This window comes from Melospiza georgiana, chromosome 5, assembly GCF_028018845.1.
Source record: "Melospiza georgiana isolate bMelGeo1 chromosome 5, bMelGeo1.pri, whole genome shotgun sequence".
Classification (NCBI taxonomy): domain Eukaryota; kingdom Metazoa; phylum Chordata; class Aves; order Passeriformes; family Passerellidae; genus Melospiza; species Melospiza georgiana.
Window position 1 is genome coordinate 43,598,948 of NC_080434.1, and position 21,678 is coordinate 43,620,625.

Here is a 21,678-nt window from a genome sequence, read left to right on the forward strand (position 1 = left end):
TATATAGAAGAGATGAATGAGATGAACTTAGTTAATGAGACTTAGGAGATTTATGAGACTTCAGCTGGTACTGCAGTAAGTCTCGACTGGAAACAATCTGTAGGGATTTAAAGTTCTCTGTAACAAACAGAATAGCCTGCCTTTGCAGGCAATTTCGGGGAGCCTTTGGTGTATCGAGAGGCTGGCACGCTGCATGAGGTGACAGTGGCTGTCCCCTGGGCACAGGGACAGCTCTGGCTGCCCTGTCTCCCCAGGGAACACGGGAATGACCTGTGGGCAGGGAGAAAGAGGTAATAAGAACTGACCAGAGCAAAGAGGTTCCTAAATTAGCCCCTTTTGGGAGGGGCTCACTGGGAGAAGGCTGCCGGTAGGAGCAGCTCAGAAAATAAAAAGATTTATAGTACTTCATTGCTGTTAGTACTGTTTTAAAATAGGAAGATAAATGGGATAGAGTTTTTTGTATACTGAAATGTCTTTGTGTTTTAAGAAATCACCCAGAATGGCAAAGAGACTGTAAGATCAGACCGCCCTCTGGTCTTGGCCCTTGAAAAAGGAAAACAAGGCAAAGAGAAAGCAAATCAAACATGTTGTTCAGCATGCAGCATAAGATAGCAACGTATGAAATCAGGCAAGGATTATCATGCTGAAATCCAAAGCAATCACAGTTCGCAAAATGAGTACATATGATTTGATAAAAGCTCCTCCCAAGGTAAGGGAGGAAGGGTAAAGATGACCTCCCCAAAAGGGAAGAATTTTTGTTGACACAAGGGCCATATATTCAGTTTTAAATAAAGCTTTAGTACCTGTGGAGAATGTTTATGTTGTAGTGTGGGGAATGAACAACTGGCCAGTCTGAGAAGGCATACTTGTGCAAACCTTTAAAGTAACATGTGTACTATGTGTACCTAAAAGCTTTTGTAGAATTCGCTCAATTTGCTAAACATTCTCAAATGAGAAAAGTTACTCTGGAGGCAAATGATATAAAGAGGTTAGGCTTAACATTAACAGACACTGAAATTAAAGACATTAGTAAGGAGATATTAGAATAAGTAAATAAGTGTTTTCAAGGGTATGGGCCTCTGCTGTACCAGGGAGAGTGAAAGATGCTCCCCCATGAGCATCAAGCTTAAGGAAAGAACACAACTAGTGAGAACTGAGTAGTACCCTCAAAAGGGAGATAAGGAAGGAATCAGCCCAATAACTGATAGTACTGGATTAAGGGCTGTCAATAAGATAACACAGAATTTATACCCTGTGGTAGCAAATCCATATACTTTACTGACTTGTTTAACACCTGAGCTAACCTGGTTCACTGTTTTAGGCCTAAGAGATGCCTTCTTTTGCCTCCCTATCCACGAAGCCAACCAGAAAATTTTTGCATTCAAACTCAAGCTCACATAGTCCATGTACCTGAAGGCTTCAAGATTCCCCACTCCGATTGGAGAACAGCTTGCAAAGACCCAGAGTCCCGGGAAGCTCCACAAGAGGAAAGGAGGCTGTTGCAGTACGTGGACGATCTTCTAGTAGCCACTCAGACGAGGGAAGCAGGAGAAGCCTGGACGGTAAGCCTTTCGAATTTCCTAGGACTCCAAGGACGCAGAGTCTCAAAGAAAAAGGCACAGGTAGTGAAACAAAAAGTAATCTGCCTGGGGTAAGAAGTGAGTGCGGAGCAGCAGACTTTAAGGCAGGGAAGCCATACGCCAAACCCTGAAACCCCAGACAACGAAAGAACTCAGAACCTTCTTAGGCATGGCAGGGTAGTGCCAGCTGTGGGTTTATAATTATGGACTGCTCACCAGACCCCTCTATGCTCTTATTGCCAATGGAAACAGAGATCTCCAGTGGACACAAGACACCACATGGGCCTTTCGCCAGCTAGAGAGTGCCCTCATGTCGGCTCCAGCTTTGAAACTTCCAGATGTAAGTAAACCATTCTTTCTCTTTTTCCCACGCAAGGAATTGCCCAGGGCATACTGGCTCAGGACTTGGGCCCATACTGAAGGGCAGTTGCTTACTTCTCTAAGCAACTAGATGCAACAGCCAAAGGATGGCCAGGTTGCCTCAGAGCTGTAGCAGCAGTCGTGCTGAATATTCAAGAGGCATGCAAGTTTACCCTGGGACAAAAATGACTGTGCTAGTGTCCCACACAGTGTCCGCAGCACTGGAAGTAAAGGGTGGCCACTGGCTCTCACCACAGAGGTTTCTGAAATGCCAGGCCATCATGGTAGAGCAAGACGATGTAGAGATAGTGGTGACTAATATTGTCAACCCAGCTTCTTTTCCCAGTGGACACCATAGTTGCCTAGAGACCACCGAAGCTACCTACTCCCGCCGCCCAGACTTAAGGGACGCTCCTCCGGACGATGCAGAGACCTGGTTCACTGACAGGAAAGCGACATTGCAAAGTTCATGGTGACTACCTGCAGAGAGGTAATCGAGTCTGGACCCTTACCAACAGGTACCTCTGCGCAGAAGGCTGAGATAATTGCCCTGACCCATGCCCTGGAAAGGGCAAAAGGGAGGAGAATAACCATCTACACAGACCCAAGGAATGCATTTGGAGTCATACATGCACATGGAGCCATCTGGAAAGAGAGGGGACTGCTGACCTCACAGGGAAAGAAGAGACAATCCAGCTGCTGGAAGCGGTTCAGCTACCTGAAAAGGCATATTAAGGCACACTAGAGAGTGAGCTTAAAATTGGAGGAAAGAAATGAGCTGGCGGATGGAGAGGCAAAGAAAGCAGCAAAGGGTGAGGTACAGATTTTCCTCGAAGGTAAGCCATAAGACAATAATACTAACCAAAAGAGACGTACAACTGCAAGGGGTGGGCTACCATTGAAAGAGAGCTAGCTCCCATTTTCGTGGTTACTAGTGAAGGAAGGGCACTAGAAAACACACTAGGGCCTAACTACTTAAAAGCCTTTTATAGAGTGTGGCTCCTTTCTCAAAATGACCAAGGCTGCGAGTGATACAGAGTGCATTGAAATGAAGTGTTGACTTTGAAGCAGTAATTTCCACAGGCTTTCTAGAACACACATCTGATTGAAACAATCGTTGTATCGTTGTCAGGAATTTATATGCCACTATCACTCAGGTAAGCCGACAATGTGATCCTTGCCTCCAGACTAACCCCAAAATACGCCCCAGCCAAAACTCGGTCAGACTGGGAGAGGCCATGGGCCTGTACAGCAGTGGCAAATTAACTTTTCAGAACTCCCAACGAAAGGGGGGTATCAGTATTTACTGGTATTGATAGATACATTTTCAGGGTGGCCAGAAACATTCCCCACCAGAACTGTCAAAGCTCAAGAGGTGACCAGATTATTTTTACAAGAAATAATACCATGCTTCAGAGTTCCAGCCACAATATCCTCAGATAAAGAATCACATTTCATTTCCAAAATAGTGCAACAGATTAGTAGCCATCTGGGCACAGATTAGGAACTTCACACCCCATATCACCCCCAATCAAGTGGCCAGGTGGAGAGAATGAATAAGACTGGGGCAAGAAGTTAATCTACCCTAGCCCAAGCTCTTCCACTAGCAATATTGCAAATTCAAACTAAACCTTGAGCTAAAGGAATGCTGAGTCCTTTTGGAATGCCTTATAGAAGACCATATAGAATGCAAAGGGAATGTCCAGAATGTCCACCTACATGGTGGCATTAAGCAACCAGCTCAGAGTACATGTGGCTGGAACTCAGAGCAGGGAGTTAGCCTGGGGATGATGTATATGTTAAGTTTCTTACAGAGAAGATTTCGGAACCACAGTGGGAGAGACCACTGCAAGTACTTCTCACCACCTTCACTGCAATCAAAATCAAGGAGCAGGACGCCTGGATTCATCACTCTCGGGTGAAGAAGGCCCAGAAACCCCTTGAGAAGTGACGCCAGGAGACAATGAACTGAGATTAAAATTTACTCGGGCAAAATGAGTACATTGCGATGGGAGTAGCTCATATTTTAGTTTGTAGAATTGTTTTGTGTGTAATCATAACTGAAGTTTTAGAACTTGAGAGTACCTCTATTCAAAGCAATGCTGAATGGCCTTGGTCCCTGGCATTTAATCAGTATACTGGATCCATAGGAAAACCTTCTGAGATAAAAGATTTAAACATATCTACTGTAGTAATCCACGAGAATCAGGTATATGAGGAGCAAGAATGGCAGGAACAGGAACTGTGGACACTTCAAGGAATCAGAGGAGAAGAAATCAAAGTAGGGTGCCAGGTCATCAATAGGGTAGCTTATGAGAAACCAGTGTCTGAACCTCCCCCGGTGTATATGAACACCAGGAAGTCTGTGATAACCTAAGTGAATCAGACTGTTGGTGTAATTTCACCTTGATACAGCCTGTAGAAGTGACCTGCCTTTGAGCTCGAATTACTATCAGACTTTCATTTGAATTCAAAGTGGACACTGCACTTTTTACCGCAGCAGGGCCTTATACACCCCATACTAGTTCAGACTCTACCCAAACTCCAAGCTTGAACCTAACGTAGTAAAGAATGTGACTGAACAACAGCTCCTTAGGTCATTTTCCAAGCTGGTGGGCTGAACACTCAGGCAATGGCTGGTAAAGGGTGCTGAACTGCAGGTGGTGAACTAACCCAAGCAAGGGAGGTGATTTTCTTTATTTATAGCTATCCCTTTTCCTACTGAGATCTGGATCAGTGATTGTCCCAGTCTGAGGTGGTTGGATTCTGCTTAAAAGAGGTAGAGAGAGAGACCCCCCCCTCAGAGCTCAGCAGCAGGCTGTAGGATTTTGAGCATCACTTTTGTGCTGAGTGTTTCAAGTAGCAGAAACCTGATCCCAGTTTCTTCTGAGGCACTGCAATGAATTTAGGCTCTTCTCTCAGACTTCCCCTTCATTATTTACTTGAGGCTTGGACCTGAAGCTAAGGGCAAGGTGGGTGAGGTTTCGTAGACCAGGAGAGACATTCCTGCTTGCCACACATCTGGGAAATCAGGTGCTCTGGAGGGGAAAGGAGATTCCCTGAGGTCTCTACATTTCAGAACAAACATCTGCCTCAAATATGACCTAAACCTCTGTCAGATACACTTGTGAAGTGTGTCTGAATTTGCAGTGTGAGCCCAGCACATCCCTCTGGCAGGGAGGGATGGTCATGGACAGAAAGCAGTTCCTGTTCCCCATAACAAACATCTAACTGGCATATTGGGGACAAGATTAGGAGTTTTAAATGGAATTGATTCAGAAATACTGGTGAATAAACTGGCCACTGCAGCAGGTAGCCTAACAAAATTGAAGCAGCCTTTATAGTAATCTCTATTGGCATTAGAAACTAGCCAGTGACAGATTTCAAAAGTACTGCCAAAGTAAGGAAGTATGAAAAGGCCGGGGACCAAGACCACAAGTTGATAGTAGAAGCACTTAGTATAGTTCAAGATAATGTGTCTTTAGCTTTCAGTTGTATACAAGCACAGTTATGGATACAAGCAACAGCAGCTCTGATCATATGGGAAAGGGGTGAAGGTAATTTTCCAGCTGAAATTCAAGAAATTGTGTGGGATAAGGCAATTGATTTTAAAAGGAAGTTTCAGTCTTGGTGGACTATGGTGAATTTCACCTATGATCCTGTTTCTAATGTGGCAACTGCCTTTGTACCATACATAATGCCACTATTTATGTTATCCATCCCATTGTTGCTCTAGGATTAAACCATGAAAAAACAATACTCTATCCTTCAGAACATAGAGTGTGGGCCTGAAAGATGAATGGAAAGTGGCAGACAGTAAACTTGGAATCCTGCATTACTAGAGAACAGATGGGATTCATTTGTGAAAGCAATACTATTAATGGTCAGGATGTGTGTTTGGACACTGAGCAGAGTATTCGTCACTTTGAAATTCATCCAGTCACTGACCAGAAAACTGTGCTTGTATATACTGGAAAAGGGTGTATGCTTGAGAACTGCCTGTGCTGCTGTACAAATTGATAGCAATGATGTTATTCTGTCTAGTAGAAACCATTCTAATCTCTGTATTTGTAATTGTGTTAAGATTATTGGGTGTGATTTTTCGTATTTAGTACCAGTAACATCCCACCAGCTGATTTAAGCCAATTACACAATGTATCACAGACTACCACCTACCCCTAGTGGGATGAACCTTACATTGGTAAAACAAGTAATTAAGCACCAAGACCTATTGGAAGGCTTGAAAGGAATCCAAGGAAGCGGAAAGGAAACCTTAATTACTGTCCAACATGATACAAAGGAGATAACCAGAGTTCTACAAAGAACAAAACAAAATATGGATCATCACTGGTGGGATGTGATCTTTGGGTGGTCACCAACTGCGAATGGATTCTTTAATAAGTTGTGCCACCCCATTGTAGTTTTACTAATATTAGTTGGGATAAGCTTAGGATTATCTATTATATTGTTAATTTGGAACTGGAGAATGCTACAACAAATAGCTGTACTAACCTCTTTGTCAAACGTACATGGTGAAGCGTTAAAAGACACTTATTGTCGTGAGGGTTTTCATTAAGTAAAAGAATTTACTTATTTCCTAGGAAAGGGGGGAATGAGACAGAGTAAAGATCCATTCTGAATTAGGTGAAGTGTCTAAGAAAGGTGAAAAGGCCAAAGTTGAAGGAAAAACTTGCATGCCGAGACAGTGAGGAGACAGAGAAAGAAAAACAGAAAAGACCACAAGGTCAATTTGGCCCCGACTTAGAAATTCCTTTGATAAAGAAGAACTGGTGCTAAATGTCACGCGGAATGAATATGTATGAACTTATTGTGAAACTGTATGCATATGCATTTGGAAGGGGGATAAAAGAAGACCCGAGGTCTTCAGAGGTACGCATGCCTTGTTGGGGGACTTGTGTCCGGCGCACCTTGTAATGAAAGCATACCGGGCTTTACAACTTTTATAAAGTTGTGAGGTTTCTTCTTTTCTCTGCAAAACACTGGGACAGGCAATTTCTCCTCGATTATCTCATCAGCTCCAGCTGGGAGAGTGGGATAAGAGAGGGGACTAGATGGTTCTGACTCCACCCAGAAGGAGGTTTGTTGCAGTCTAAATCCTGGGGCTGAGAGGAGGGTATCAAGTGAAAAGCTAAAGCTTTTTGTTTCATTTGGAGTAGGTTTTTGTTTGTTTTATTTGTTGAAGGGTAAATGCCTTAGCTTGCACTGAGCTCTTGCAGGGCTTTTGAGTTAACAATAGAGGGTGTATTTGTGAAAGGTGCTGGAAAACCCTGGTGGCTGCATGGAGCTCTTCCTGGGTGAGTAAATATTGTACTGGCTCATACTATGGCAACAGGAAAAATAGCAATACTTCAGCAAGCTCTTACTCCTTGTTTGGGAAATGCAGCCCTCTTTGTGCTCAGTTAAAAGCAATCTTTAAGGGTGAAAGCTTTGTGTTTTTTCTCCCAGAGACAGCATAAAAAGACTTTTCCAAGGGTTTTTTGCCAAATCACTCATGCCAGTGATATTGGACTCATGTGGCTGGGACCCAGTGTCATTTACAAGAACACAGATTCACTGTTTCTGCAAACTAACTGGAGAATTCTTTTGCCTTTGAAAATCAAGCACTGAGATAATGTATTGGCAGGCAGGAAAGGGAGAAATTCAGTTGCAGAGGCTCACTAGGCTCAAGATAGAACTCCACAAAGCTTGGAAAAACAGCTTTCTGTGGCTCTGCTGAGTTCCTGTTAATTACTTAGCCAGACATGACCTTGCACAACTTCTTCAACACCAGGGACTAGGAGATCTTCTGTGGTAAACAGAGCCCATAATAACCCTGTTCTCTAATCTCTGTTTCTGTAGCTGATGCCACCCTTAATAAAAGTGTGTGTGTGTGTGTCTATATATATGTTTATCTCCCTGAGGCACCTAATTGACAAATGGCTTTGTGAGGGAATAAGAACATTTGGGTTGCAGGAAGTCATTACACAGGCACAGGTTGACTTGTTTGATTACTGTTACATGCCAATATTGCTATCAAGGGACTGGCTGGGTATTAAAGCATTCCTGAGGGGTTTGGGTGGGGATGGCACCTTTAGAGAGCCTAGCGGAGAGTCCCTAAATCTCTGCTCTCTGTGAGCAGCCACAGCCCCTCCTCCCAAAGGCAGGGCAAGGCCTTGCCATCACTGAAATATCAGCCTCCTAAGTAGTTATTTTTGCCGTTCAAGCAAAGCTGCTGTGCCTTACAGGGTGAAGGCAGGTCTGCTGGTTCTTAATTGCCTCCTTCCCCAGTGACTTGGGAGATTGTTCTCTAACTGGCTGTAATTACCCTTTTCTGTAAACTAACCAAAGTGCACTCTGCTTTCAGTGTTATGCTCATTAACAGGATTCTCTTATGTGGGTTAATGGATGCTGGGAATGTCCAGTCTGTAGGAGCAGACTGATTTGTGTAGCAAGTGTTTGTGAGTTACCCTGAGGAACAAACCTCTGCCAGGTTTGAAATGAAATCCATAATGTTGAGGACAGAGTATCTGTGGGTGCTCAAGCTGCAGGGTGGATTTATGTGTGAAACATTCACCTAAAAATGGGAGATAAACATTTTATTGTCCCCAAAAGAGAGTTTGAGGGGAAGGTTCGTTCTGAGCTTGTGCCTGCAGGAGATTTCTCCTTGTGGTTAGTGTTTGTGGTGTGATTACTTGTGTGAGGTGAGGAGGGGATTTATCCTATGAGTGGCATTTCTGGTGTTTTTGTGAGGAAGGTGGGCTGCTAATTTGACATTGAGAAATGTGGGGAAAATGAAAACTTCCCTTTGTACCCTGACTCAAACATAATGAATGAAAGAAGGCTCACCATGCATTGCTTGGAAAAAAAATTAAAAATGTCTGAATCCCAGGCAGATGTTTTTCCTTGTTATTGTTTAGTTGTTCAGCAGCGTGGACTGGTTGGTTTTCAGATGGATAAAGGCAAGCAGCACATAAATATAATTCTGAATGCTTTTAACAGCATCCAGCTCTTACTGCAGCCCCTGGATGTGGAGTTTTCTGCCGTGTCTCCTATAACGAGTGCAGAAGTGTGGCTGCTGTGCCAAGCACAGCTGGAAAGGTTTGCCTGGCAATGTTGTTGACTGCTGGACAGTAATGGGGGTGACTTGGGTTTTTTCCTGCATAATGAGGTGATTCCAGTGAGAGCTCAGCTCTGAATCTCCAGGTGTCCCTGTGTGGACACTGCTCTGCTGGCAGTGGGGGCTCTTGAACTGCTGTGGGACAGTAACATTAAGGCTTCCTTAGCGCAGCAAACCACATCAGAAAGGTGCACTCAAAAAGGTGCAGGCAGGAAGCTATTGCTGAAAAACTTGTTTCACAAGTGCCTTTGGAGTGAGTTTCCTCTTGTGTACGAGCCCTTGCTCAGAGCATTTCCCCATGTATTTCCAGAGATAAAGCACTTGATGCACAGTGCTCAGATCTCAAAGGCACCAGGCACTCCGAGTGCTTGGTGCTCAGAATCAGCCCTGATGAGCATTCATACACCTGATGTGGCTAATGGCTGTTCTGATGTGCAAAATTGTTTCAATTGTATGTGACTACTGCTCTTGCTGGGTGTTTGGCTACCCCAAAGGTCTGGAGAGGAGGCTGAGGAACATAGAAATTGTAGAAATGGAAGTAAGGGTTTAGAAATGAAATAGAAATGTGCTTTTGAAAACAAAAGGCTTGCTTATTGTTCCTGAAAGCATTGGGTATTTACAGGAAAAACCCTCTAGAATAAATGCTGCAGATTGTGATATTGCATGCTTAGGGATTCAATCAGTCTCTATGATTCCCACATGTGGAAAATTACAAGAAATAACTGTCTTGCTGTTGAGCTCTGTCTATTCTTTCCGAGCTGCACACATCTTTGAGAATTACTCTGACCAAATTTAATGGTGTCCCTGGATACAACAAATCAGGAAAATAAGTGTGGAAGAGCCCCCAGTGAGTAGTCTGTGGGCCTTTCACTCTGTCAGATGGTTATGTCACTTGCTCAAGTGCATGATGTGCTTCCACCCTGTCACTGGTAACTTTAAATGCTTACCTGCTAGTCTGTAATGAGAATTATCCTGATAACTCTTAGGAGTCATGCTGGGGCTGTGACTTCTTCAGGCTCTTTTTTTCCTTTTGCTCTTTGTTTTTTTTAAATGCAGTGATGGTGAGGTTTAAAAAGGCAACCATCTTGTAGTGTTCTGGCTACTTGACAGCAATAGTGAGAGAAATAATACAGAACAGGCCTCTAGAAGATATTAAGTATGTGCAACATGTGTATGCCCCTACGTAGACACATCCATAAGTGCATCTCTGTATGTTTGTGGGAAAAATGCCTTTTCATCTCAGGCTGTGGTTTATGCATCTGCTGGCTGCACTTGTGCACTTCCAGCCCTTACCAGGAAAAAGGGCTGCTCAGCTTGTACAAGCTTTGCCTCCTTTTAAACTCCTATTAGCATGCACCCGTGTCTGGGATGGTATCCCCCAGTTCTTGCCTTACCTTCACATCGTTGATGTTCATCCTCGTCCCCTCCTTCCCCACGAAGATGTCGTCGATATCCACCAGAATGTACCTCTCCAAGGAGAGCGTCAGCTTCTTCCCCGACAGGAAGGAGATGGCGTCGATGAAGATGAGCTTGTGGAGCCAGAAGGTCAGGTTGTTCCCAAAGAGGACTCTCTGGATGCCGTCGTGCAGGCCCAGGTCCTGGATGACGGTTGCATGGAGAGCAGCGCGGGGCAGCGAGGCCGGGGTGGGCCTGGCAGGCTGCAGCTCGCCCAGCAGCACGGGCTGGTAGGTGGAGTGGTTGAACTGGAACACCGTCCAGTCCTGGCCGGGCAGGGGGCCCTGCTCCAGCCTGGGCACTTTGGTGATGCGCAGCAGGGGTGAGCGAGGGTTCACCACGCAGTCTCGCAGGGCCACGTTGTTGTACAGCTGCAAGGGCAGCCCTTTCAGCCTGCTGCTGGGGGAGCTGTTCTCGTTGGCTTTATGAAAACCAATTATGCTAGCACTGTATTCCATACAGTATTTTTCCAGAAGCTCTCTATTCCACGAGTCCATGGACACATACTTTAAAATATTCTCGTATATAACGATGGTGTACTTCCCTCTCCCGTTGTCTGTGAGAGGGGGAATGTCCCCCTTGGCTGGTGCAATGACCATGTGGTACTGAAACTTGCTGGACTCGAGGATGGCTACGATGTCTTGCCCCAGCTGGGAGTACTGGCTTTCCATGAACAGGAGCACAGTGGGATCAGTCCTAGAGGGATCAATTGGCTTAGGTGTTCTCAGCTCCACAGACCTGTAGGGCAGAAGTTTGAGGTCCTCGCACTCTGCTTGCCCAGTGGTTTCCACGAGGGCCATTTCCTGCTTGTAGCCAGTGTAGAGGAAATAGGCGGAGATGACAATACTTGCCAAGCAGAAGGTGGCCAGGAGAATGACCAGCATTCGGAAGCTTCTGTGGAGCTTCCAGATGAGATTCATCTTTGGCAGGGCTTCCAGTTCCTGCTGGACTTAGCACTCTTCCAGGTGCTCCTCCTAATGTGCCATGGGAATGAGGAGTTGCAGAAGTTCCCTTTCCGAGGTGTTCATGTGACCATTGCAGTGCATTTATGAGGCGTTTGGGGAGGCTGTAAGGCTGTCAGAGCGGGAAGTCAAAGGATTGGGAAAGACAAATTGGAAGAGGTTTTCTCACAGAGCAGCAGCTGCCAATAATCAATGAAGAGGACTCTTAACATTATCTGCAACAAGAAGTAAAAGAAGAGTAAGTAAAAAAAATCCATAAAGCAATTAAAACCACACATTAAAAAGGCCAGTGATTGATACTGGTAATGTGAGTAAAGAGGAAAGTTCTGAGTAGTTCAAGGAGCACTCAGTGTCACTTGCTTTCTTGGTGCATTAAGATAAACTGCATTAAACAGCTCCCCCGTGTTCTTAGGATACAGAAATGAACTCTGAAGAAAACTAGTTGAGGATGTGCATCTCCTTATCTGCTTGTCTTATCTAAAATGTGTCGTTACTATTGCAGATGGAACAATGGAAGATTTTAGGGGCAACGTTTGGACCAAGTGAATATTTGTTAAATCTGGGACCATATTCTGCATCAAATTCAAAGTGCATAAGGTATAAATTCTGTGTTGGGTTGAAAAACTAATGTTACCAAAGTGAAAGATATGACAGGAGTTTGAGGAGAGATTTGTAGGGCTTTCTCTCCAGTTTCCATTCTGCTCTTAGAGCAATCAGAGTTCATGGTCCGGTTTAGGAACTATAAAGATTCTGTGGGGATTTTCCAAATGAATGAGCAGGCTGCTACTAATGTGGGGTACAGCTGTGCTTGGCTCTGCCTCCCTCAGCGATCAGTGGGAGGTGCTGTGTAGAAGGAGAAGTACCTCAAGGAAGCTTTTTTAGTGCTGGGTGGGCAAGTAGGTGGTGTGTGTGCTGGTCCATGGCACCTCTGGCTGAAGCCCTCAGCCTCTGGTCTGTTCCTGTACGCATCAAGGACAGGGTGCTTAAACCTCATTGCTCTGAAGCCCTTGTGCAATTCCTGGCAGTTCTGCCTAAGTTCATGAGAAATTGCCACTGGTAACAATAAATCCCATGATTCAGAGGCAGTTAAAGCTAACTAAATAAATAGCCTTTGCTACTCTATGAATTTAGGCAGGAATTAACATCTTTGTGAATTATTGATATTGTTTGTTTATTGGAACAATGTGAGACAGTAAACAATGAACTATTTTGGAACTGCTGGGAAGAAATGCTTTTTCCAGGCAGATCCTTCCCAGTTGATGTGTCCTCTTCCATTAACTCAGATTACATTTTTGACTTGTGTTCTGAAAACTATTCATTCATCTTAAGGTTTGCACCTAAAACTGGAAAATGCTTGTAAGAAGCATTTAGAAAGAAGGAGTTTGTTTTCTGAGACCATTTGTGACGCTGGTGGGTTGAAGCTCTTATCTGATTTACCTTCCTCAGTTGGAAGTTTGGAAGGAGATATTGAGACCCCTGGATTCTGGGCTGTTCCAGTAGTGACCCTGCTCTGTCACATAACTGGCCAAGAGGGGAGTGAGGTAGGGACAGAAATAGGAAACCTTTTATGCATTTACTCATTTCTTATGTGTGAGAGAACAAATGTAAGAGGAATCACAGGTACCGTTAGGAAATTGAAGTCAACCTGATGATCTTAAAAGCATTTGCCCTGCTTTGGTGCTTCCCTTGTTCTACAATTGTCTGCCTGCTGGGATTTCACTTCTTATTAAACCTCCAATTAAGATTCCTTCAAAAGATAACACCGGATCAAGTGAAGCATCCTCTGCAAGATGGTGCTGGAGTTTGGGTGGCATTGAGGACTCCCTCAGGACTTTATCAGATCAGGACTCCTGCTCTCCGTGGGAGGGGCAGCCTCCACGGCTGGGTCATGTGTCCCCCCAGCAAAGAGCTGACTGCAAAAAGCCTGTTCGGTCAGCACCAGACAGGCAGGTGACTGGGAAAGAATCTTGAACTCCCGCTCTCCGGGCTGTGCATCCTCGGCTTGCTTTGGGCACTAGAGGGCAATCGCTTCTTGCTTTTGCGAGGCAGCGCCGGCTCTCCCCTCGCTCCGCAGCACACTGCCCTGCCTCCGGCCACGCTCCCGCCAGAAGGCGTCGCAAATCCCCAGGGCACGTAAAACACCTTAATTAAGACTCCGATGCTTAAAATTAAATAAAAGGCAGGAGTTCTCCTCGAAAAAATGTGCCGCTGGATCACCCTGGATGGTTTGCAAATGTTTCAGCCTCCACTTGTGACACAAGGGAATAGCTTGTGAGAAGACCTAAAATGGCACAGTTTTTCTTCAGCATTTGGCCCTGCTGGATCTCCTGGGTACTGGTATTGCAAGCTGTCAAAACAATCCACTTGGCCAATATTATAGCTTGTGTTACTAAAACAGGAGAAGCCCCTGACTTTATACTAGTCAAAACAAAAGTATGGTCTTCATCCCTAATTATTTCCTCCCAATAACACTGGTAAAATCTCATTGAGACAAAATATGAATAATCAGATTTCATATTAGCTACTATCTGTTGTATGTAGACGTTGTAATTAAGTGCGAGTATTCCCACTTATTGAGATGCATAATTACCTAAAATTGATAAAGGATTTAAACTTGCATAAGGAAACCTGGCATTGGAGAGGACCTTTTTTAGTCTGCCCATTGTTTTTCAACTGCTCTGTTGAGCTGTAAATAAAAAAAAATGGTGTGAAGTAATTAAAGGTTATGAAAATAAATCAGCTAAATTAGCCATTAGTGGAACTTTCTCCAAGGCATAATTGGAAGTTAAGTGCCATTTATGCTTTGAAACTCTCCTCCTTTAAGTTCAACAGCTTTGCATTCACTCCAGAATTCAACTATCTTCGTAGAGTTCCTGTGCTAGATGTATTTGAGCAACATGAAAATAGGCCATACTTCATAATTAGTATTACTTATGGAGCTTCTTGGTAACTGGTATTTGAGGTCCTGTGCTCCTGTGGTCACTGATGAGCACTCACTGACTCTTCAGAGAGGTAAAGGCCAAAGCTGAGCGCATTTGGTTGAGGAATCAAGGCTGCACTCATCCAGGGTTGGTCCTTCAGTAGGTCTTGTCCATTGAGCTGATTTCCTCCATGTGGGGCCTTGGGCCAGCAAGAGCAGAATGCTGCAGTACAGCTCTGTTGTGATGTCAGACACATCTGCAGGGACTCTAATTTTTCTTTAATTCAGGCAGCTGAAGAAAAATGGAGGTTTAAAAATTGCTGCCTCCTTGCTAAATAACACTTCCTGCTTGCCCGCAGAAAGGCGTTTGATGGATGACTAAAGTGTGCTACTTCTGAAGATGATTTGATGGGAGATTTGGATTTGACTATTTAAAACTGATGGCACGACAGCCAGGAGAAGCAGCCCCCTGGTAATGCCATGTGGTAGCTGTGCAGCAGGAATTCAGGCTGGCTTCTCATGGGCCAGCTCCCACGGGGACAGCTTCCCCCAGGGCTCGGTGCCTGAGCCAGCACACTTTGTGTGTGTGTGTGTGGGCTGGGGGAGCTCCTCTTGCCTCTGATCGTGGTAGGCAGAGGATCTCTGAACTCCTTGAGCTTGTGGGAAGTAGAAATATTGATATGAAGCCATCAGCTGTGCTGGCTCACCCTGAGGATGGAGCTAATGGGCTTGACATCTGCAGTGGGTTCAGAGCGTGGCAGTGCTGGCACTGCCCAGCAGAGCAGGACCCTGGTTGTTCCACAGCACTGTGGCCATTCCCAATCTCCTGTCTGCACCACAGTGCACTGCTGGGAGCAATTCACCTGGAGGCAGACCAGAGCTTCCCCTTCCTTATTCTGTCATAAATCAGAAGTCAGAATGTCTTTATTGTCTATATATAAAACTTCCCTTTAGGCTAAAAACCTAATGTAAAGCCTTTCCTTCTTTTCTTTCTAAGCTTGTATGACTCCTGTCATTTACTGCCAGCCCAATGAATTATGACAGCTGCCTTGCTGCTCCTTGCATGAGACTCCTCATTCATTACAGAAACAAGCAGCCTGATTTGAGTGATAAATGACTCCTGGTGACCATTTGCAAAAATTCAGGGTTTCTGTTCGCTGAGGAAGGAGAAAAAGAGCATTTTTCTTTTCTTTCCCTCAGAAAAGTTTCCAGGAGATTTTTTGGCTGAGCTCACAAAGCTTACATCCTCTTTGAAAGTAATTTCTTTTTCAAACTTAACTAAGCTGCAATGTGTTTTATGTTTGTAAATGTGGCTTTGATGAGAGAGGTCTCAATACCAGCTTCTCATAGCTCATCACAAAGTATTAGAAAACTCTTTTTACCTAGCATAAGGCCAGCTTCTGAGCTGATAAGGGCTGGAGAGCTTCTGACTTCTATTTTATTATTTTTGAGTGGAGAGGCTGCTCAGTACTTTCACCTCTTTTGTTTCTTTTATATGCATAATCATGTGTAAGTTGAACACCCATTTTTTCAGTATTTTCAGCTGTTTGATCAAGTCTATATTGTACATATAATCTTGTGTGATTTCAGAAAGCTAAATGATGCCAGAGGGTGAAGTCAATAATCAATGAATATAAAGCAAAGAGTTTGAAATACCTCAACTGGTGCACTTGATGAAAGCTGGTGTGATTTTTAGCATGAAACAATACTTGGAAGGGAGCTGTTTGACCCTTCTGACTTCTATTTCTCTTTGACTTTGAGCTTTTCCAGATGATTTCAGAAGGTGGTGAGAAGGCTCCCTGGTGGAGCAGTGGTTGGAGGGTGATTTGCAGATGAGTTTTGCCCATAGGGATCTTCTCACACCTGTGCACATCCTTTGGTTCCCCAGCCCAAATGTGACATTTCATGTGGCTTAGCTCCTTGTAGAAATGTGTTTTAAGACTTAGCCAGACCACCCTTGTGGTGAATGTTGCCTGATGTTCAGCCTCACCGCTTCCTTCTTGTGACCCATTAACTTCCAGCAGTCCCACGGTCATTTGGACCACCCAGAAATTCCATAAATATCCCATCTGGGATGTTTCAGTGAGGCTTCCTCCAAATGGCACCATTTATGGGTCTCTAATGCATTGGTACTTCTGAACATAATGAGTAGTTGCAACATTTTCTCAGGAATTTCTGACTCGTGCTCTCTCTGGAGTGTCAGGAGTGGAAGCTCCCAGCAATCAGTAATTAAGGTATAGTCTGAGGAGAGCCATGCATGAAGAGAGAACCTATACATGTATTTCCTGTTTCATGACAGAGCGGCTCTAGTGATCATCACAACAGATAAGTGTTAGTGACCACACTCACCATCTGAGCAGCTCCAGATGTTGTGTGGTGATACCACAATTATCACAATACACATGATATTTTGATGTCACAGGCAAAACAGCTTAACTCTCAGGGCAGACTTAATTTAATGATTATTTTAAATATACTTTCTCAGTGCAGTTTCTAATAAATGTGTCTCTCTAGCGTGACTGATGGTGTTAAGATCCACCACTTCTCACCAGTAACTCACCAAAAATTCAAAAAGCTAAACAGCATTAAAGGGATCAAGCCTGGCTTTTCCAAGGTCACTCAGACACCCCGTGGCTGAGCTGGAAACAGCAGCCCCTTGCATAATGGCCTTCAGCAGCTGTTTCTTGGTGTGTGTAGGACAGCAAAAGGCTGAGAAGGTGGTGTTGAGAGATGATCTGAAGGGCAGCAGCTTAGTGCCAAAGCCACGATGACAGAACCAAAATGTCAGGGCAGGGAGTTGGGGCTGCAGTCACAGAAGTGTGTGCCCTGCAGGATTGAGTCCTTGCTTTGCTTTCCTGGTGGGATTACTGGAGAGGGCAAGTGGAATCACCATGCTTTCAGTGCCCCAGCCCAGGGGAATGGAGGTGAATATAAACAGACTTTGCATGGTGCTCTGAGGCAGCCCACAAAACATTTCCCTGACTTGATGCAGCAAATCTCCTGCTCTCGCTTGGTTAATGGCTCTTCATCACTTTTCAATTCATAGTTTAATGCTCCAATGGAAGCCAATTTGAATTCATTTAACTCTTCAAATAAAACTTTTGTGAGATGCTCTATCAGATGTTTTAATAGAGTCCATCTATTCTGGTAGTGTTTTCCCCTTTCCTAAGGCTGTCAATTAGCTCTCCAGTTCCAACAGAATGATTTGTGCTGTGAACTCAGCTGAGACACAACATTTGTGCAGTAGAATGGCTGCCTAACTAGGACTCCTAAAAGTCAATCAATGTAATAGCCAAACTCTGTACGTGTTGCCTGAACGGGTAGAAAAGCTAAGACTTAAACAAAAAAAAAATGGCTAAAAGCCTTTCTTATGGTTCTATTAGAACCAAGTAGCTGCAGATTTTCTATATTGATTTTGACAATTTACCAAGGATTACAGGTTTATGGGTTATTACTAAAACTTTACTTTTACAAAAAAAAAAGAGATACATTCCCAGACTCTGGAACAGCCTGTTAGAAGCTGAAGTATTTGGTCTTTATGATTTTTTTTTTTTGTAGTTAATTGTTTCCCACACTTTCTGTTGTCCTATTGCTTTTCTGGGAGCTAAAAATGTTTGCCACCATGTGAGATAATTAAAATGTGTCCACTCTTTTACCAATGCCAATATATTTCACTGAATAACATGTTTTGTGGTGTCTGTATCCTGTCACAGGGACTGTTTGTGAGCAAGTCAGATGTGGTCACATTTGTGCTAGGAATTAAAAGGAGGCCACTAACTTATTTCAGAGGGACTACTGCTGTCACATAGTAGTGATCTATTGCTACTGCAGAGGAAGTCTATTTAAACCCAGATAACAAAGACTTTGTACTTTAGTCTCTCATACAGCACATTTGCCACATGAAATTTAAACAGGGCTTTATGCTGAGTTTGCTCAAGCCCAGTTCCAGCCAGTCAGACACAGTTTTCAAGCTCTGTGTACATTGATTCTCATTATAACAGCTTCTCTTTATTTATTCTTTGAGTAATTTCTGCCAGAATCCCCTATCTCTACCTTTGTCCTCACTGGCTCAAGGATTTGGTTATTGTTGAGAGGATTTGGTAGAAAAAGAGGGAGAAGACTCAGAGTTTGGTCCCACCAATCTCTGATCAGAGCAGATGTGAGGGCTGGGGCATTACCCAAGCCACCAGTCCTGGTGTCAACCTGGCAGGGCTTGGCAAGTAGTGGCTTCCAAGCAAAATGAAGCAAGGAGAGTGGATGAAGCCGGGGTGACCCTCCACGTGTGCCTCCTTTTTTTTTTTTTTTTTTTTTTTTTTTTTTTTTTTTTGTGTGTGTGTATGCTTCTTGGACTTCCAAACACCTTCTAAAGGGCAAAATTCAGTCTCTTCCACCTTCCTCATAAATACTTGCATTTAGCACTGCTTCTGTTGCATGGCAGTTGCGGAGCAGCAAGTTAAGTTTGTAGTATCTCTCCTGTCTCTTTCTAGTTTTAGTTCTACACTAGGTCCTAGGCAGTCCTCCAAGAAAATGTTGAGTCTTAGTACCAGTTCTTTACAGACAAGATCAGCTTTTTGTGGGGACCACTTAGGGCTGCAGGCATGACTGCCATCAGTAAACCTAATCTAGACAGAGAAATGTGGTCATGTAACAAAAATACTACAGTATCCAAGAGACTTTCCCTTTAATGTACTTAAGTGTTGCAGACAAGACAGTCAGAGGAAGTTTTATGCAAGATGATTAACACAAATTGAAATTCTTACCTTGAAATGACTGGAGGGGTACTGTTTGCCTATCAAGAGGAAAAATGCTTTATGGTGAAAAGATAAGGCAGGGAGTAGAACCTTTAATTTCTGTCTCTGCCACTGTCATGCTTTGCCCTCTGGAGGCCAATGATTTTTTTTTTTTCAGTATTTCATTTTCCCTGTCTTTGTTGAGGGAATACTGGTCTTTTCTACATTTACATGGACATTAGCTGTAAAATGCTCTAAAATTATTTGTTTGGTTCGGATGTGTATAGCAGGGATATTGCGAAGTGTGCTTTTGGGAAAGCCAGTGCAAAATTCATGCTTTTGTGTGCAGGCAAATGTGTTTGCTGTGCTTGCTTCCTATTTCTTCTTTTTTGTTGTACCCTGGTTAAATTCCTTTGTGTTTATTCCTGCCACTGCTTTATGGGGTTTCTCTGAGAGGAGCCACTTTGTCAGCCACATGAAAGATCTCTGTAGAGATTTCTGGTGTGTCATCTGTGACCTATAGATACTGTTTTGCTCTTGGTTCAAAATACAAACAAATGTTTCCTTTTGAAAGATCTATTCTTTGTTTTGTCTAGATACAGTTCAATTTGGAAATGCCACTAGTAGGATAAGGGTCCTGCTTGGGAATTCAAGGGATTTTTTTGTTGAGTCATGCTCAGCTCAGAGACTGGAACTAGAACTAATGCCATTAGAGCTCTGTGATGGAATAGAGAGGCTTTGATTAACCTCTTGCTTGCTTGAAAAATCTCTGTTTATTGAACTACTGAGGCATTAACTGATTGTTGAAGGGGGAGAGTGTGGAATAAAAAAAAAAAATCCAAATGGTTGTCAGTCTTTCTGAACATAGTGCTCCTGAATCAGGCTGGAATTGTCTTTACATCCCTGTCCTCCTCTCCTGGAGGCTGAATGTAGAACTCCACTTGGTTTTCAAAAACAATCTCCAGGGTGTATCATGGACAAGGAAATCCAGCCTGACTTTCTGGGTTATGGAAGGGGCTGACAAAATTGTGTTTAGTCATTTGACACAATATCTTGTAATCCATAAAGCTCAGTTTTAGGTAACTCTATATACATAGAGACTTTATTTTCTGCCAAATATTTTTTTTTCCCGGGGGAGAACACCTTATGGGAGGTCCTTCAGTTAAAAATCTAAGTGTGCAGAATGATTGCCTGTGGTTGATGCAGGCACATGGATCTTGCACCAAGGCTGATGGGGAGTTAGTCTGATGGGAGCCTGTCAGGTGTTTGGAGGCATGCGTGGCTCTCTTTGCTTGCTGTGTGCACACTGGATATCACAAAATTCTCTTAGTCTTTAACTGTGATTTTTGAGGTACAAACAATGGTACCATGCCCTTCTGCAGGTGATTAATTCACCAGGACGCTGATGCTGTTCCGCTCTAAACAGCAGGACTCAAAGGGGCAGAGTAGTGGAGCCATTTAAAATAGCACCCCAAATAGGGTCTATAGAGTAGTAATAACTAAAAATGCCCTATAGTTACACCAGCTATTTAGAGGGGGTGGAGTGCAGGTAGTCTGGCAAAATATCAAGGCAGTGGGCCCTGATTTTTTTTTTGTTGTTTAAATTAAAAAACCCTGAGAAGCTCTGAGGGCTTTAAAATCAAATGTGATCAATAAGTCTAATTTCTGTATCTTACCTAGAAGCCTAGAAGAGTGCCCTTTCCTCTCATTTCCAAACATTTCTCTGTGAATTACTGACCACCTGCCCTCCCTTCTGGTGCTTTAGGGGGTAATCTATACCCCAGTGAGAGAGATTAAATTCAAGAATACTCTGAGGGTCTGAAACTTGAACCCTGGCCTCCTCCTTGAACCTTATGGTCCTATGGAAAAGGACAAGATGTTGGCTGGAACAGCCCCTGGAAGTAGAGCACAGAGGAGGTGGGTGCATATTTCATGACAGACTGCTTTAACTTTCCAAACAGCCACCTCTTCTACGGCCAGCAGCTACTATTAATTATTTATCAGAACACTTATTTGTACACTAAAAGCTAAATGCAATCCTTTCAGTGGAGCCTGGCAGAGAGTGGGCTGGAATAAGTAGCTGTGGATAGTCCTTCAGGAGGGGAGGTTTCGTGCAGAGCCTGTCCACATGATTCTCTCTGCTGTTTGTGCCTGGTACTGATATTTACATGTGGGAGATGAAAACCCAGACATTAGTAAGAGTCTGGAGCTGTGGGGCATCAGCCTGATCTCCCTTGGCCAGGTTTAGTAAGGGGAGTTCTTATGCCACCAGCATCCAAGGAGGAAGAGGGAATCACTTCCCTTGTGCTTCCTTCCTCATGAAGGAAGCACACACTGCCCTGGCTTCTCCTTCTGTGTTTGCTCTGGCTCTGTAAAACCCATCCTTGCAGCAGAGGAGGGAGGATGAATTTGCTTCCTTTGCCTCCACTTGGGGAGAGCAGCTGTGACCCCTTCTGTAGCCAGAGGGAAGGGAATAGGTTTTAATATTTCTCTCTTCCTTTTGAATTGAGTTCAAATGGCCATCCATGACTTGTGGTGCCAATGTGTTTTCCTC

At 43.9% G+C, this 21,678-nt stretch overlaps 1 protein-coding gene across 8 annotated transcripts in view; it reads right to left on the bottom strand.

The window, feature by feature from the left end:
• Nucleotides 1–21,678, bottom strand: part of LOC131083953 (bifunctional heparan sulfate N-deacetylase/N-sulfotransferase 4-like) — a 139,861-nt gene that overhangs the window by 114,376 nt on the left and 3,807 nt on the right. For all 8 annotated transcript variants that reach the window (XM_058024976.1, XM_058024970.1, XM_058024971.1 and 5 more), the window contains exon 2: nucleotides 10,452–11,689. In XM_058024976.1, coding sequence (XP_057880959.1) covers nucleotides 10,452–11,432 — 981 coding nt within the window. In that variant the 5' untranslated portion in view covers nucleotides 11,433–11,689. The remainder of the gene's footprint in view (nucleotides 1–10,451; nucleotides 11,690–21,678) is intronic.